Here is a 16,351-nt window from a genome sequence, read left to right on the forward strand (position 1 = left end):
TAAGACTATCCTGAGCTAGTTTATGAAGATCCCTTTTTACCTGGCAGAGATTTGTGAAAGCATATTCGTTTTTTTATCATAGCTGGTTTTGTTTATTTATTTTGGCAGGTTTTTTGTTTGTTTGTTTTTGTTTTATTGGGGGGGCACTATCATGACAGGGCACTCATGTAGAGGTCAGAGGGCAACTTTCAGGAGTCAGTTCTCTCCTTCCACCGTGTTGATCCCAGGACTGAATTCAGGTTTTCAGGCTTGACATCTTTATGGATGAGCCATGTCACCAACCCTTTGGTGGCTGCTTTTTAACTCTTTATTTTTTGAGGGAATTGAACCCAAAGCCCCATTTATGTTTAGTGAATGTTCTAAGTGTGATATTTTTATAGTATGTTTTAGGAATTCTTTTGTTTTGTCCGCTTTCCCTTATCCAGAGATGATAGGGAAAGAAAAAGAACATAAACAAGCAAAACAGCCCGTGTGCCCAATGGTAGTGCGTGCTATCAGTGTAAAATGTAGAAAACAGGATGAGGTGATGCTGTGCGGCAAGGGAGTGGGGTAGTGGCTGCCGTCATCTCTGGTTGGGGAGGCCTTGCAGAGAGGGCACTCCGACCTGGAGGGGTGAAGCACTAAGTCTTGTAAATATGTAATGAAATACAGTACAGATAGAGCAAAAGGAAAGGCCCTGAAGCAAGGATGGGCTTGGCATGTTTAAGAACCAATAAGGAAGCTTAGCTTGCGGAAAAGAAAGCACACGTGCCTGTGGAGGTATGCACGTGCCTGCGGAGGTGTGCTCATGCTCATGCTTACATGATTGGAGGAAAAGAACTTAGAAATATAAGATAGAGACACTGTGGTGGATTATACTGTTCCTTGGAGTCCACCATGGGGACCTTGGCCTTTTGCAGTGAGTGTGAGATAGAGAGTTGTATCAGGTCTCTTCATCTTCATGCTGCCTCCCTTGTCTTACCATTTACCAGTCACTTGAATCTCACATCTGAAAAATACCTTTCATTCATCTTCCATGTTCAGTCACACAGCAATATAACAGTTTCCATATACATACATTATGGGGCGTTTACCCACCAACCCCACAGCTCCCCAGAGTTTTCTTGAGTGTGAGCAGCAGGAAATATTAGATAGAAGGATTTATATTGCGGAGATAAACAGATAGAAAATAAAGGATAGCCTCGAGAGGGCCTGGAACCTTTTCCAACGGGTCCTGACTGTCTCTGCCTCAGGGTATTTATACAGACGCCAAGGGGCGAAGCAAAAGACCCTCCCCCCCACCCCAGCACAGCCAAATGCAGACCATCTCAGACACCTGCACTCAAGCCCGTGGTCCTGATCATCCTCTATGTGGACCTGCTGGGTAAAGCCACGAGGAACCAGAAAACGGGCTCCCACAATACATATTTATTACTTACTGAGTTTTAATTACCTGACAGCAGCCTTAGTCCAAAAATATTAAATGGAAATTTTTAGATATAAAAATAATTCATCAGTTTTGGCTGCCATTCTGAATATAAAGGTGAAATACTGCAGTCTCACTTCCTCGTGCCCAGGATATTTCCCATTGTCCAGCGTTTCCACTCTGTATATCGTCACTCAGTAGCTATCTAATTTATCAGATCAACTGTCATAGTATTGGAATCACAGTGCATGTACTCGAGTGACCATTGTTTAACTTACCAACTGTGTAATAGCAGCTGTTGCAGCCACTCATCGATGTATTTAAGTGAGTTGGTCATTTCCCTCCTAGCTCATCACTTCATTTCATTCTCCCCTTTCGCTCACTAAAGCTTTGCCTCCTAACACAGTCACCCTCTACTTCTCTGTCCTTGTCATCTTCTTCGTTTTCTTTATTTATTTGTTGGGATCCACTGAGTTTAATAAAGGTTGCTTGCATGATTCTGTGTGGGTTGGGGAGTTATTTCCTGGAGCATGGATAACTTCTTGTATCAATGACCACACCACTGAAGAAAATGACACCTTTCCCAGCAGCCATTAGCTGCTATGAGCCTCTCAGGAAGAGGTGAAGCGTCACGAACTCCTCCCCATCCTCTCCAGTCTTTTACAGGTCTTTTGCAGGAAACCACAGCTGCAGTGGGGCCCTCCTGTCTTTTCTGCCCCTCTTCCGTGATGTCCTCCGAGTCTGACAGGTGGTGGTGACATGGTAGATGTCCCATTTAGGGCTGAGCATGCAGTAATCATTTACTCGCAGTACTTTGATAAGTTATGAGTCTGCATTCACTGCCACTCACAGCAAAAAGAAGCAAGCTTCTCTGATGAAGGCTGAGAGCACCGCTAGTCTGTGGATATAGACAAATATTCCTAAAACAATTTGACATGTCCACTGACAAGGTTTACCGTAGTGAACATGCATTCCCTGCTGTGAAGGAACAGTCCTGGAAAACAGAAAGTGGTTGGTTACCCCCATAATAGTCATGCTACACACATCTCATAATTTTATTATAACACTACTATAATTACTCTGTTCTATTATTTATTCCTGTCAGTATCTTATCATGCCTATAGAGTTTATCATGAGAGTGGTGTTGGTGATGTGTAGAGGGTTTTTGTTCTTCATAGGTTCAGGAATCCCCGTATGGTATTACAGTGTATCTTTCTGCCCTGAGGGGTGCTACTGTACTGCAGCTTTTCCAGTCAGATCATCTTATATCACTTGTTACCTATTTTTGTTGTGACTTTCTAGGCCACATTCTAATCATGTCCTTAGTAAGTTACTGGAGAGGTAGAAAGAACTTTCAAAATCAACAATAATGCCTCACCCACCCAACTGTCCATGCCTACTCAGCTATTCTTTCTTAACTTTGAAAATATGTATGTATATCTTTGAACTTTCTTTTTACTTATTCTTTGTGTATTTCGTATCATGCCTCCCAATCCCATCCATCTCCCCCCACCCCCAGAATAAAACAAAACGAAATTTATGAGAAAAAAGGGAAAAGAGAGGAGAAGGGGACCATCTTGTCGTGGGAGCTGCAGTGTGACACAGTAAATGGAGCAGCAAACCCTCTATCTATGCATGTTGCATGCAGGCGTTCATCGCAGAGTCGTTGGTCTCTGCTATGCCATCAACAGTGGGCCATCACAGGGACTCTTCCTGTACATCCTGGGAACTCGCACACGTGCGCGCGCGTGCGCACACACACACACACACACACACACACACACACACACACACACGCGCTCTCTAGCAGATCATAGATGGGGTGGATGTTGGGGTAGGCCAACACATAACCCTGGTTCTGGGCCTAGGTAGTTGCAAGGTTGGTCAGCCCACCAGCTCTCTCCTGTCTTAACCACCAGGGTGAGCTCTCTAGCATTGCCCTGACTAGTTCACCCCTTGCAGAGATGAGCAAGTGGTGGGGCCAATTCTTGCACTTTCCTGTCCTCAGGGTCGGTTCTCCCACACCTGGACCTTCAGGGCCAGCCCTACTGGTCGCCCAGGAGAGGTGTAGGGTAGATGAGGGGCAGGTGAGTAACTGCCTGTCTTCAGGGATGGCTCTCCAAGTATAATAAGGTATAGGAGACACAGGTGAGGTGAGGAGATCAAAGGCCCGGATTCAATTTCTCCTTGAAAATGCTGACTGCCAGATCATATCCCCCCGAATTATAAAGTGTCATGTTCCCACCCACTGAAACTGTGTGTTCTTCATCTTTACTCTGAACAGCTCATGAACTAAGGCATTGTTTCAGTAGTACACTCCCTTTCCCAATTGTTGGCACAGCGAAACATCCTTTTATATGATTTTCTGGTAATTTGTGGTTTTTGGAATTCATCATGTCCTTTCTCATTTTGCTATTATGATGTTTATCTTTTCCATATTAATATGCCCCGTTTGGACAAATTCCATAAATACTTTGAACATAAATCTTTTTTTTGTTACATGTTTTCGAGATATTTTCCCTCAAGTCTGTATTTATTAGTCTTAGTTTACATTTTGCTGTTATTTCCTTGTACATTTTTAACTCCTGACATTTATCTGTTATCTTCTTTATGGCTTCCCAGCATTCGGTCACATTACAAGACTTTCTCCACGAATGTTTTCTAACGCGGTTATCATCTGGGTTAGTATGTTTGTGAGTCCCTCATGACTGCACTGACTCGGGCTTGTTTGCCTCTGACTCAGGGTGGATGTGCCCAGCTAGCTGGGATGCCTGTGCAGATCAGACTGTCCAGGAACTCAAGAGATCCCCTTACCTCTGATTCCTGAGTGCTGAGGTTAAGGCATGTGCCACCACACCCAGCAGAATTGTAAAGCTCATGTGTATGTGTGTGGGGATTTGTGCATTTGAGTGCCCATGGCCCAGGCCAGAAGAGGGTGTCAGGTCCCTTGGAGCTGGAGTTAATGAGTGAATGGAACTTGGGTTCTCTGTGAGAGCCGTATGGCCCTAACCACTGAGCCTCAGATACAGCCTGTTGATGGATTTTACTGCGTTCCTCTACTTTGCCCCATTTCCATCAACAGGCATGCACCAAGATAGACCTAGTAAATTTATGAATGTACTAGATGTGATCAAATGAAAATGTGGGAAACATTGGTTTATATGTCACTTAGTAAAAGGACATTCAGGGATATTTTCCAATAAATATATACTTTTTCCCTAGATTTATAGTATCACATTTCACATTTAGATAATTAATCCATCATAATATGTATTTATTCAGGTTGTGAATAGGGATCTTTTACCCCTTCAAGTGGTAGCCAGGAGGCTCAACAGCATTTGTTTAAAAAAAATACACATATCTTTTCTGTAAGGATTCGAAATGTTATCTCTGTCACAAATGATTTTTCAAATGTATTTGGTTCTTTTTCTGGATTCCACCAAAAATATATACTTGTCAATTGTGCTGTTATTATATATATTAAAGCTACAGAGGTTGAAAGTATTGTGCAGTGATTGCCTCGCATATGCAAGATCCTGGATTCAGGTCATAGTACTGGAAAACCACACACACACACACACACACCAAGACCTGCAGTCATAGCTTCATAACAAGTATTAAAACCTAAATCTAATCTTATTTTTCTAAAATCTTTTTAATTTATTCTTCCTACATGATAATAAAAATCATTTTTCTAACAAAAAAATGTTTTAGGATTCAAATAAAATGACTCTGGCCTACCATTTCACTTTCAGAAAGCCCCTAAATCTTGTACATGTTGTGTTTGGGATTTTGATGAGTTTGCTATTGATATGCAAAGAGCCTCGGCTTAAGAACCCACAGCCCTGGGCTTCAGTCCAGCTGCCGTGTACCAGCTGTGTGGACTGAGCCTGTCAGCTGAGCTCCCTTCTGGACAGGAGCAGCATTGCTTACCTTGAAGAGCCATTGTTTGAAGTAACAGTTGATTTACTAGTCAGCTGAATTAGTCTTGCAAAAATTATTTTACACAGGGTCTCAGCATATAGTAATAATTGGCTCAAAGTAAGTGCAGCCATAATCACCACTATCCATTTTTTTAACAGGACATTTGAGGTCTTTTCTGATGAAATGAGTGTGTGGCATTTACTTCCAAGTGGTCTGGAGAGAGAGCAAAAGCTGTAACTGAAGCAAGAGTGGCCAAAGCTGATGAGGAGTCAGGCCATTGAGGCTCTTGATGCAGTATTCTCCACTTGGATGTTCCTCAAATAAAAGTCTTATTTCTTAAATGCATCTTTAGAAGCTAAAAATGACAACATGTAAACATTTAGGTAGAAGACAACATAAATATTGACTGTACCAGTCTTTATTTTTTTAAAACAAAGGAATGGAAGGAAGGATGGGAGAATAGAGAAGAAAACAGGGAATTAGAAAAAAAAGGTTCCATTGTCTTTTAATCTCCCTATATGGTGAAGTACTTTGACTGTCCTACTGTTTTAACCCAAACCTAAGTCTAAAGCATATAGAGATTTCAAGTTTCTGTAAGAACAAACTAATTCAACTGTTCAGCAGCAACTGTGTGCCTGTGATGTAGCTAATTGGAGGTTCATTGACCCTAAGGAGTTACTACTGTGTCTCTGTAAGCCTGACTTTAGTATAGATCACTGCTTCCCCTTCTGAAATCAGTGTTAGCAGTCCTGAGGCCTTTCTGAAGCTGTTGCTAAGTAACAAATTGCTCCTTTAACAAATACTTTCTAGGCAGTGTATGGAAGTAGATAATTAAAATGTAGAAATGAAAAGGTATGAGGAATGACTGAACTATTTTCAAAGACCTTTAAGTACAGAAGGAGTTAATTCTGAAAAAATGGGGGGAAGCTTTATTTAAAAAGTGGCATAAAGCTGATGGTTATCATCATTATTGAGATAGAGTCTCACTGTGTAGCCTTGGCTGGCCTGAAGCTCACTAAATAAACCAACTGGCCTCAAACTCACAGATCCTCCTGCTCCTGCTGGGACCAAGGTGTGCACCACTATACCTGGCTAGAGGTGATTTTTAAACATTTAAACTGTGCAAGCCCAGTGACCTGAGTTCAATTCCCGGAATCCAAGTAAAAAGCCAGTGTGTAGCATACATCTGTAATGACACAATTTTTTATTGACCTTCTGTCTTAGGAATTGACTAGGCCGAATATAGCAGTAGCTTTAAGGAGTACCGTATTTATTTATCTCAAGAGGTAAGTCTACTTGCTGAGAGTGTAGCTCCTGGTGGAGCACGTGTTTGGAAGCCCCAGGTCCTGGGCGCAGTCACCAGCACAGGGCAGAGGTGAAGGGGGTGTAAATAGAAACAGAGACATAACAAAATCAGTGGTAGCACATGAGGGCAGGTGGAGCACCCAAGCCCCCTAGAGCTCAGGCTCTCCTCTCGTCTTCTTCTACCTCCCACAGATTGTGGGCTTCATTAGACCCCTGAGTCTCCCCTGCACCTCTAAGAAGTCCAGTCATAGTCTAGCTGGGTGAAGCCCCAAAGGTCAAAGGTGCATACTGACTGAATCAATCTATGTCCTCCTACTAAGAGTTAATAGACTTTCAGGATCCCTCCTAGACCTCTGTATATATCCTTGGCTATACTTGTCATGTGATCACAGAGCTACCTCAACTGCTGAAGGGATCTTTGGGGCTTTGTTTGGTTGTTGTTTGACATGGGGGAGCTAGGTAGCCAAAGCTGACCTTGAACTCTATGTAAAGGATGAAGATCCTCCCGCCTTCACTTTCCAAGTGCCTTGATTAAAGGCCTGTGCCACCATTCCCAGCTATGAGAAGATCTTAAAGGACTACATGGCCACTTCAAACCTAATAAAGCTTTGTTACTAGAAGGAGGTTAGGTGAGCAGGTAACTAACAATGTCTGCTGCTCTTATTTCTGAAACATAGGGTGCTAAAATCTTGGGGAAATATTAAAGGAAAATGAAATAAAATGAAATCGATTAATATATAGTTCAAAGAGTGATTGGGTATAAATCTTCTAACTTTGTTTTGAAAATTTCATGAGTCCTATATTTACATAATTTCCACTCCACACTTTCCTCCTCCAGCTCCTCCTGTGCCCCCATTTGCTATCAGCGCCATGACCACTGCCGTTTTATTATTGTTACATTAGAGACATACATACATGCATACACATGTGTATATAAATAGAACGTGCTGAGATTTAATGGGTGCAGCTCCCTGTCCTGTATAGAAGACATTCTTGGAGGAGATGTTCTGAGCTCAGGCTCTTACAATCCTTCTGCCCCTCCTCTCTGATGTCCCTGAACCTGAGGTGTAGGGATCATGTGTGGATGGACACCCCACAGCCAGTTCTTCTCTGCATTGTGACCAGTTGTGCGTTTCTGGGATGGCCTCCGTCTGCTGCAGAAAGAAGCTGTGCTTGTCTGTAGACACAGAGTGGGTATTAGAATGCGGCTGGGAAGTTGCAGTAGTCGGCTCTCCAGGATCCTCTGTGTGCAGGGGGTTGGCTAAGTTTACGGGACAAGGCATGAAGTCCCTCCTATTGGGTGGGCCTTCAGTTCAATTCGGTGGCTGTAGATTACCCCCAAGATACAATTGTCACTGTTGTACCCCTGGGGACATCTTGATGTGCTGGTGGGCATAAATTCTTATAAAAAGCTTTCCGTTTTCTTCAGGCAGCAATTGCTTCCTTACCCTGGGCACTTTTTGTAAGTGGACTGGCTTGGGTTTGTTGTTGTTGTTTTTGTTTTGTTGTTAGGGGTTCTGGGAAGAGCTGAGTCTGTGGTCTCATAACATTGGCTCACCTAGGTTCCACTCTGTACCTCATTAGCCAGGGCTGGCCTCCAAGTCACCATGATCCTCATGAGTACCATCTTGTCCAGCTTATTTATTTATTAGTCCTTTCTAATCAAGGCTAAGCAGGAAGGATAAATAACCAAGAGTATAAAAATATCTACATAAAATGGCATGGGGACTTTTTTGTAAAGTAATTTTTAGATCCAGTGCACCAAAAGCTTAACTAAATTACTGTGGGTACCTAAAATAGGACTAAAATAAGAAGAAGCAAGTTCTCTAAGATTCCTTTACACTTAAATTGCTTCCCTGCTGGCTACTACATTGTACTTCTGCACAGTGTGATCCAGAGTTGTTCATCTGATAGAATCTAGGAAGTCGAGAGCACAGTGCTAGGTGGCAAGTACCAAACAGGTTTAAAGACCACTGAACAGTCCGTTCCTATCCCTACAGAAAGTGGGGACCCATAATAGCAACAGTTTTTTCTCTTTTTCACAACTGCCTCCTAGTCTTAAGTAATGAAAAACAACAAAAACCGGAACCTAGGAAGTTGAGCCGTGGAGAGATCTGTTCTTCAGGGCCCTAGCTTCCTTTCAGTGACAAGAAGCCCCATTACTTGAGCGTGCAGGGGATTCACCCCCGAGCTGTATTGTGGCACAGGCAGAAGTAGAATTATTCTCAAGCTAGATTGTTGACTAGGGTAAATCTATTGATTTGGTTCTAATCAAATGACGTGGGGAAGTTTTGATTAATTTCCCAGTTACTTTGAACTAAAAGAGGCAAGCTTGGGGCTGGACGTTAGGAGCATTTTCTGCTCTTCCAGAGGTGCTGGATTTGGTTCTGAGCACCCATCTATATTGGGTGTCTCACAACCACCTATAATTCCAGCTCCAGGGAATCTGATGTCTTCTGGACTCCTCAGGTACGTGCCCTCACAGAGTGTACAAACACACACACACACACACACACACACACACACACACACACACACACACACACACACACATATATATAATATATACATAATTAAGAATAAAATATGAAAAACCAAGAAACAAACAGCCAAAAGCAAAAACAAGACATGCTGGGCGTGGTAATCCCAGCACTCAAGAGGCAGAGGAGGGCAGGTCTCAAGTTTGAAGACAGCCTGGTCTACATATCAAATCCCAGGATAGTCAGGGTTACATAATGAGACCTTAGAGAGGGGTGTTTTTAGAGGCCATCTTGTTCTTAATGTTTTGTCTCTTTAAAAAGTTACTTTCCATGGTGCTTAGCAATAAGGTTGAAAGCTGGGTGAGTACATGGTGGGCATATGCCACGGTTACATACTTTAATATCCTTGACTTATTTCCCCCTGACACACACTTACTATTCATTAGGTAAATAAACATTTTACATTGTCATTGGTCACTATGACAAGGTGGCTCTGAACTGTACTTTTGTCCTTTCCAAACTCCAGGCTCTAGATCAAGTATTGTGTCTCTGCCTCCCAAATGCTACAATTAAAGACATGTGTCACCATGCCTGGTTTTATTAATTTTTTTGAGAATTTCATACATGCATACAATGTATTTTGATCATATTCATTCCCCACTCTTCCCCTTAATACTTCCGAGATCTCACATCCTACTCCACCCCCAATTTTGTTTTGGTTTGTTTTTTTTCTTTCTTTTCAGGGAATAGTTTTATAAAAACAAAATATTTGTGAGATAGTAATAATTTTTTAAGATTTAGTTTTACTTAAGTATATGTCTGTGTGAGTGTATGCCATGTATATAGGGGCGCTGTCAGGGTCTAGAAGAGGGTGTCAGAGCATTTGTGAGCTGCAGGTGTGCACAGCCCCCTGGGAGGATGAGGAGCACTCTTGGTCACTGAACTAGGTTTCCAGCCCCCATAATAAAATTATTAATTCTTTTAGTCGCTTTTTTAAAGGATGGTTTTATAGCTTAGCACCGCTTCTTAAAACTTGTTTTCTGAGGGGACAGCAAGATAGCTGGGCAGGTAAAGAAGGATTGCATGAGACCAGGAGTTTGGGAGCCGCCTGAGAACTGTATAGGAATAAGACCTCATCTCTTAAAGAGTGAGTCTCACTGGTGCACAGCAATTCTGAAGTCCAGCTGTCCAGAAATCCAAATCATGCTGTTAGAACTAGGTATTCTATAGCAAGAAATACTTCTTAGCGAGGGCCCGATCCTAGGACCTCGAAGCAGCTTCCTGATCAACCTTCTCTGTAACACTCGCTCTGCCCTCTGGGCTGCCTCCTTTTCAGTGAGAATTGCTTCACGCGTAGAACTGTGTCGTGGTCTACTGTTCGTTCTTTAATTTTATTTAAAAATGTGTTTCGTATATTTTGATCATATTCTTCCCCACACAACTTCATAGTCTCTCCTTAAAAAAGGAAAAACAACAAAAAAGGAAAATCAAAACAGACAAACTAAAAAGAGAAAATCAGTTAGACAAAACCTACCTAAACAAAAGCACATTGAGTGAGCCCACTGCCCGGAGTGTGTCTGAATGAGAGGTCTTCCATCACCATCACAGCTAATCTCAGATTCACTGTGTGGCTGAGGATGATCTTGAACTGATCTACCTCCACCTCCCAAATTCTGGGATTGTAAGTACCATACCCAACTCATACCCATCATGGTCATCATTACTTGCAAGCCACAGCAAGGAGGTCAGTGGACAGCTTTTAGAGAACAGGCTCTCTCCTTTCACTTTCACATGGATTCTGAGGCTCAAACTCAAGCCTTTACCTGCTGAGCCATCTTGTTGGCCCATACTTTTAATTTGTTCTTTTTCCTAATACTATTTCTTCCTTTGGGAATTTTTTTCTGGATATATTAAAAATGTGAAACAGTTTTATTTTCAGCCTGGCAAGTCTTTGCTCCTTTATTGTGTTCTAAAGTGCTTGCAAATTGAACAACTTTCTTTTCTCTCTCGTGTACTGTATATGCATCCATATACACTATATTATACAGCAAAAGCTAGCCAATACTTCTAGCACTGTACCTGAAATCTCCTTACCTAGCTCTCTAAGTTTGTTAAGTATAATTTATTTTAGCTAGGAAAAGATGCCTGTCTTTCCGGTTACTGCAGGAGAATTTTTCCAGGAACAGTTGCTCACTGCCTTTTCAGCTTATGTTAAAAGAGAACCATTTTCAGCCCCCCACATTGTTCAGACTCAACCCACAGACTCAGTTTGGCCTTTTGTTATAGCAACGCTATTCCTGAGTATTTGCTTTCCTTACCAAACGCCTGGTATTTCACAGCAAGCCGTTGTATATTGTGGTGTCTTGGCACCACCTTTTTCTTTTCCTTTGGTGTCTGGACTGACTGAGAGACTCTGCTGCCCAGGGTCCTGCAACTCTGAGACTGCCTGAAGCAGCCTGAGCTTGTGTGTTTGTGAACTGCCCTTAAGCTTTCCTTTCGACTTGTTTATTGATGTTCTGTTGGACAAGCAAGTAGCACCGCAAGCCCGGGGTTAATGTGGAGGGCTGAAGTGGGACCTGGAAACCACATTATATTCACATTGACTCATCTAGCGGAGTTAGATTCCAGCAGAGTCCCAGCTCCACATTACTGTGCCCTTGAGAACTCATTTCATTCGTGTGCAACAGTTTCTTCCCCATAATTGAGGATTAATCATACCTATCACAGGGTTGAGGGGAGGCTTAAATTTTCAGTGTCGCTTGCTTTTGTTTTAATGTGTGTGAGGGGGTAGTTTCTGTGTCTGTGTGGTTTGAGACCAGGCCTCACACTGTAAGGCAGGCTGGGCTGGGACTCAGTGTGTGACACATGGCAGTCCTCTTTGCTCTGCCTCCCGGGTGCTGGTTCTGTGAGCACAGGCCACTGTACTCTGACCTCAGTTTCTGTTCTGTTCTGTTTGTTCCACTAATCACGTGCATTTGATTCCATCAGATTGCACTCTGCAGGATCAAAATACATGGAAGTTTTTGTTTGATTATAAAAATAATACTTTTATTCTCATACGGAGTGTACAAACTGTAGAAAAAAAACATAAAAGGAAACAGGTATCCCCTGACATCTCATGAGATACGGTCCTGAATTACGGACTCCTCGGGACTTTCTGCCTTATTTCCTACTGAAGGTGTGTATACATCCATTCTCAGTGTGGAAGACTTGGTCCTTGAAGAAAGAGACCATGTTTCTGAAAATCCCCTAGCTTTATATTTAGGACTAAAAGAAATCATGTATGTAAAGTATTTAGCCCATGCCTTACTCAATTCACATTTAACTTGATGATGTAACTGACAATTCCCAGAAATCTTACAGTTAGGTGAAGAAGAAATGTGCATTGAGAGCAAGGTATCTCAATGAATCGGGAGGGTAGCACTTCTGGCCATCATTTCTCTGAGACCAGTGGCTGGTAAGGTAGAGTAAGGAGGATTACTAGTCCAGACTAGTCAATAGAGAAACTTCTAAAAGCTTTATTAGAAAGAGACATCGCTCCTCCACCCCCACCCCGCACCGCCAATACCATGTGTGCATGGTTTTATTTTTGAGAGCTGAATCCTGGCATTGGTCATAAAGTCATACAGTCTTGACATTTATACAAACCTTTTCTTTATGTTTTAGTCAAAGAAGTTTGGCAGAGATCACAGAACTTATACACACTGCTCTCCTCGTGCATCGTGGGATAGTAAATTTAAGTGAATTACAATCTTCCGATGGACCACTGAAAGACATGAAGTTTGGAAACAAAATAGCTATCCTGAGTGGAGACTTTCTTCTAGCAAATGCCTGTAATGGACTAGCTCTTCTCCAGAATACCAAGGTAAAAACAGACAGGGTTCAACTGTACCTGCATGGCCTTCTTCGGTTGTCTCACGCTTGGTTAGTGAAGCCACAGAGGTCTGTGTATCCTGCTCCCCTGTGTGGATGCTCAGTGAACTGTGGAAGGTGGTGATGGCAGTGTCGCCACGAAGGAAAGGAGATTAATGCTAGGAAACACTGCTGAAGAGCAGGTATGGTGGCACAAGACTGTAATCTCTGTACTCTGAGGCAGAGGCAGGGGGATCATGAGTTCAAGGCCAGCCTGTGCCTCAGAGCAAGACTTTGTCTCAAAAAAAGAAAAAAGAAGAAAAAAAAGCACTTAGGAGGATGAGGCAAGAGGATTATCATAAGTTCAGGGCCATTCTGGGCTATAGAGTGATCTCCAAAATAAAAGAGCAAGGCTGGGAACATAGATCAGTGTAGAATGTTTGCCCAGCATATACAAGAATGGCAGAAAGAGACAGGGGAGGGAGGGAGGGAGGGAGGGAGGGAGGGAGGGAGGGAGGGAGGGAGGGAGGGAGGAAGGATTAAAATGCTTAAAACCCTTGGAACTTTGAAAATATTATGAACTACATAATACATAATATGAACTACATAAACATAATCTGGAATGGGAAAAATTGATGTTCAGGTCTGTCAGTTGCAACATTGTAGATCTATTTGTAATAGTAAAAGATAAGCAGATTAAATGTCAAATAATGAAAGAGTTAAGTGATGTATCCAAATGCATGTTATATAGACATTAAAACTTTATGAAAAATGTTTAATGGCAAAGGAAAGTGACCACATCATAAAATGTGCTTGAAAAATAGGATTAAAAGACTTACACATCTTAGGCAAGTTCTTACCATGTTCCAAAAAAAGTCCCCATCTATAAAGGAATGAGGAAACAACAGTAAGAAAGTACAAGGAAAGACATCAAAACGCTAATTAGTCCACTGCTTAGTGAGATTGTAAATAGTCTTTGTTGTATTTTTGTGGACTGTGTGATCTCAAATTTGTAGTGATCCTATTGGCTCAGACTCCCAAGTGTGCAGAGACAGAAAGACCGCTGCTGCTTCCTGGCCACTGGCCCGGCTCCAGGTGCAGTGAATGGCCTCTGTATGCTGTCACGGACTTGAACATGACAGTTTTCCCTCAGCCTCCGAAATGCTGAGATTCCAGTCACATCCTACCAGTGTACCTTAAAAAATACAGTCTTTAGGAAAATAGAGGCCTGGAGAAATAGCTCAGCGTTTAAGACCACCAGCTGCTCTTCCAAAGGACCCAGGTTCAATACCCAGCTCCCATGTGGCAGCTAACAACTGTATAGAACTTCAGTTCCAAGGGATTCAATACCCTTTTCTGGTATCCATGGTCACTGCTAGTGAACAGACATACACACAGGCAAAACAAAAATATCAGTAATATAATATTAGATATGGCTAAGAAACAAATTAAAGTATATGAATATGCATCAAGAATAATTATTCTAAGTCGGGTGTGGTGGCAGACATCTTCACCTCATTGCTTGAGAGGCAGAGGAATAGCTTCATCTACATAGCAGATTCCAGGCCAACCAGAGCCTGCCTCAAAAAATCAATAGCACACTAGATAGATAGATAGATAGATAGATAGATAGATAGATAGATAGATGGATGGATGGATGGATGGATGGATGGATGGATGGATGGATGGATGGATGATCTACTTTGTTTTGGGGGTCGAGGGGTGGCCTACTTGAGTTTATGTGTGCCATGTATGTGCAGATGATGCCTGTGAAGGCCAGGAGATCCCCTGAAACCTGGAGTTACAGGTAGTTGTGAGTCATTATGTCGGCACTGGGAATTGAACCCACGTCCTCTGGAAGGGCAGCCAGTGCTCTTAACCACTGAGCTCTCTCCAGCCTCCTCTATTTGTTATATTTTAGTATTCGGATAATCATTATTTTAAAGTTCTTATTTTTATGTAGATGAATATATGTTATTTTAATTTCTTTCTAAATTATTTTTTAAAAGTGTCCACTTGAGTCTACCAATATAAAAAAGTCAATTGTTGCTAAGTACTTGTTTCAGAAAGTGTAACATTTTAGCTATCTTCACACTTCTGTGTAGATAATGCAATGTCTGCACATTAAAACATTTCTCTGAGGTCTTAGGCTCCTTCTGCATACATCTTCTTGGCCAGAATTTAGTGGCCTGGTCACCCTCTTAGGGAAGGAGGCTAAGAATGTGCCTTGAAAGATGCTGAGAGATAGTCCCATTCTGCCTGACATTTCCATCGTGGTTTTGCACTTTAGGGTAGCGCTATTTCATGAGCTAGATCCACTGCTTTTTTTTTTTTTTTTTTTTTTTTTTTTTTTTTTTTTTTTTTTGGTTTTTCGAGACAGGGTTTCTCTGTGTAGCTTTGCGCCTTTCCTGGTACTCGCTTTGGAGACCAGGCTGGCCTCGAACTCACAGAGATCCACCTGGCTCTGCCTCCCGAGTGCTGGGATTAAAGGCGTGCGCCACCACCGCCCGGCCTAGATCCACTGCTTTTAAAGGAGAATATAGTAGGAGAATGCTGAACATCTCTTTCCTACCCACATGGGGACAAGGAATTACTTGCATGAAACAGATTAAGACTCTCAGATCTCCTCCCTGTTGAGCTGGCTTGCTTGCCTGACCTCAGACTTCTCTCCTCTTTGTATGTGTACTTGGTTGGGTCTTACTGATTTTATCAATGGGGTCCACATGTTGAGGCAAAAGTGAGTCTGTAACTGTCCCTGGGAGTCACTGACCCCATGGTCTGTCTTGCCTTTCTACCAGACTGCTGTGGTCTATGAGGAGTCTGGGCCTTACTTGGAGAAGGGAACGCTTCCACGTGTGAAAGTTTGGTAGTTTTGGGGTGCATTGGGCACAGGATAACCTGTAGGCATAAACAGTAGCCACAATGGATTAGACCCAAAGACCCAAGGGGAGGAAATATTCTAGATCTATCACTTAATTGTACCTAGTTCTGTATTTTTAGAATTAGCCTCAATACGTTCTTACCTTAGAAAAGAAACTAAGGCTCAATGCTTTCAGGAAATTCTCTTTGTTTTCCTTTCGTTGACAGTTTGAATTTACTTTGTGCTATTCTACAACTGGGGTGAACCCAGGGTCCATGACTGTCAAGCACAGCACTAGTGAGTGTTATCCCAGCTACTTTTGCTGTATTACAAGAGTAGAGGTGCGTTTATCTGAAAGTACAGTCATGCCATAACGATAAAAAAAAATAATTGATTAACTACTTCCCTTTGTGGGAATAATATTTAAAGCATTCTTTTTCCTGAACTTGCTTGTATCAGTCACATATTCTGCCTTTCACTGTGGGTTGAATTCAGTGAAAATGGGAATTTTATTACTATCAAAAT

At 42.2% G+C, this 16,351-nt stretch overlaps 1 protein-coding gene across 1 annotated transcript in view; it reads left to right on the forward strand.

Annotated features, from left to right (window-relative positions):
• Positions 1-16,351, forward strand: part of Pdss2 (decaprenyl diphosphate synthase subunit 2) — a 244,630-nt gene that overhangs the window by 111,242 nt on the left and 117,037 nt on the right. The window contains exon 3 of the mRNA XM_052751549.1: positions 12,781-12,979. Coding sequence (XP_052607509.1) covers positions 12,781-12,979 — 199 coding nt within the window. The remainder of the gene's footprint in view (positions 1-12,780; positions 12,980-16,351) is intronic.

The sequence above is a fragment of the Peromyscus californicus genome, unplaced genomic scaffold (genome assembly GCF_007827085.1).
Source record: "Peromyscus californicus insignis strain IS unplaced genomic scaffold, ASM782708v3 Scaffold_22__1_contigs__length_63687245, whole genome shotgun sequence".
NCBI classification, from domain to species: Eukaryota; Metazoa; Chordata; class Mammalia; order Rodentia; family Cricetidae; genus Peromyscus; species Peromyscus californicus.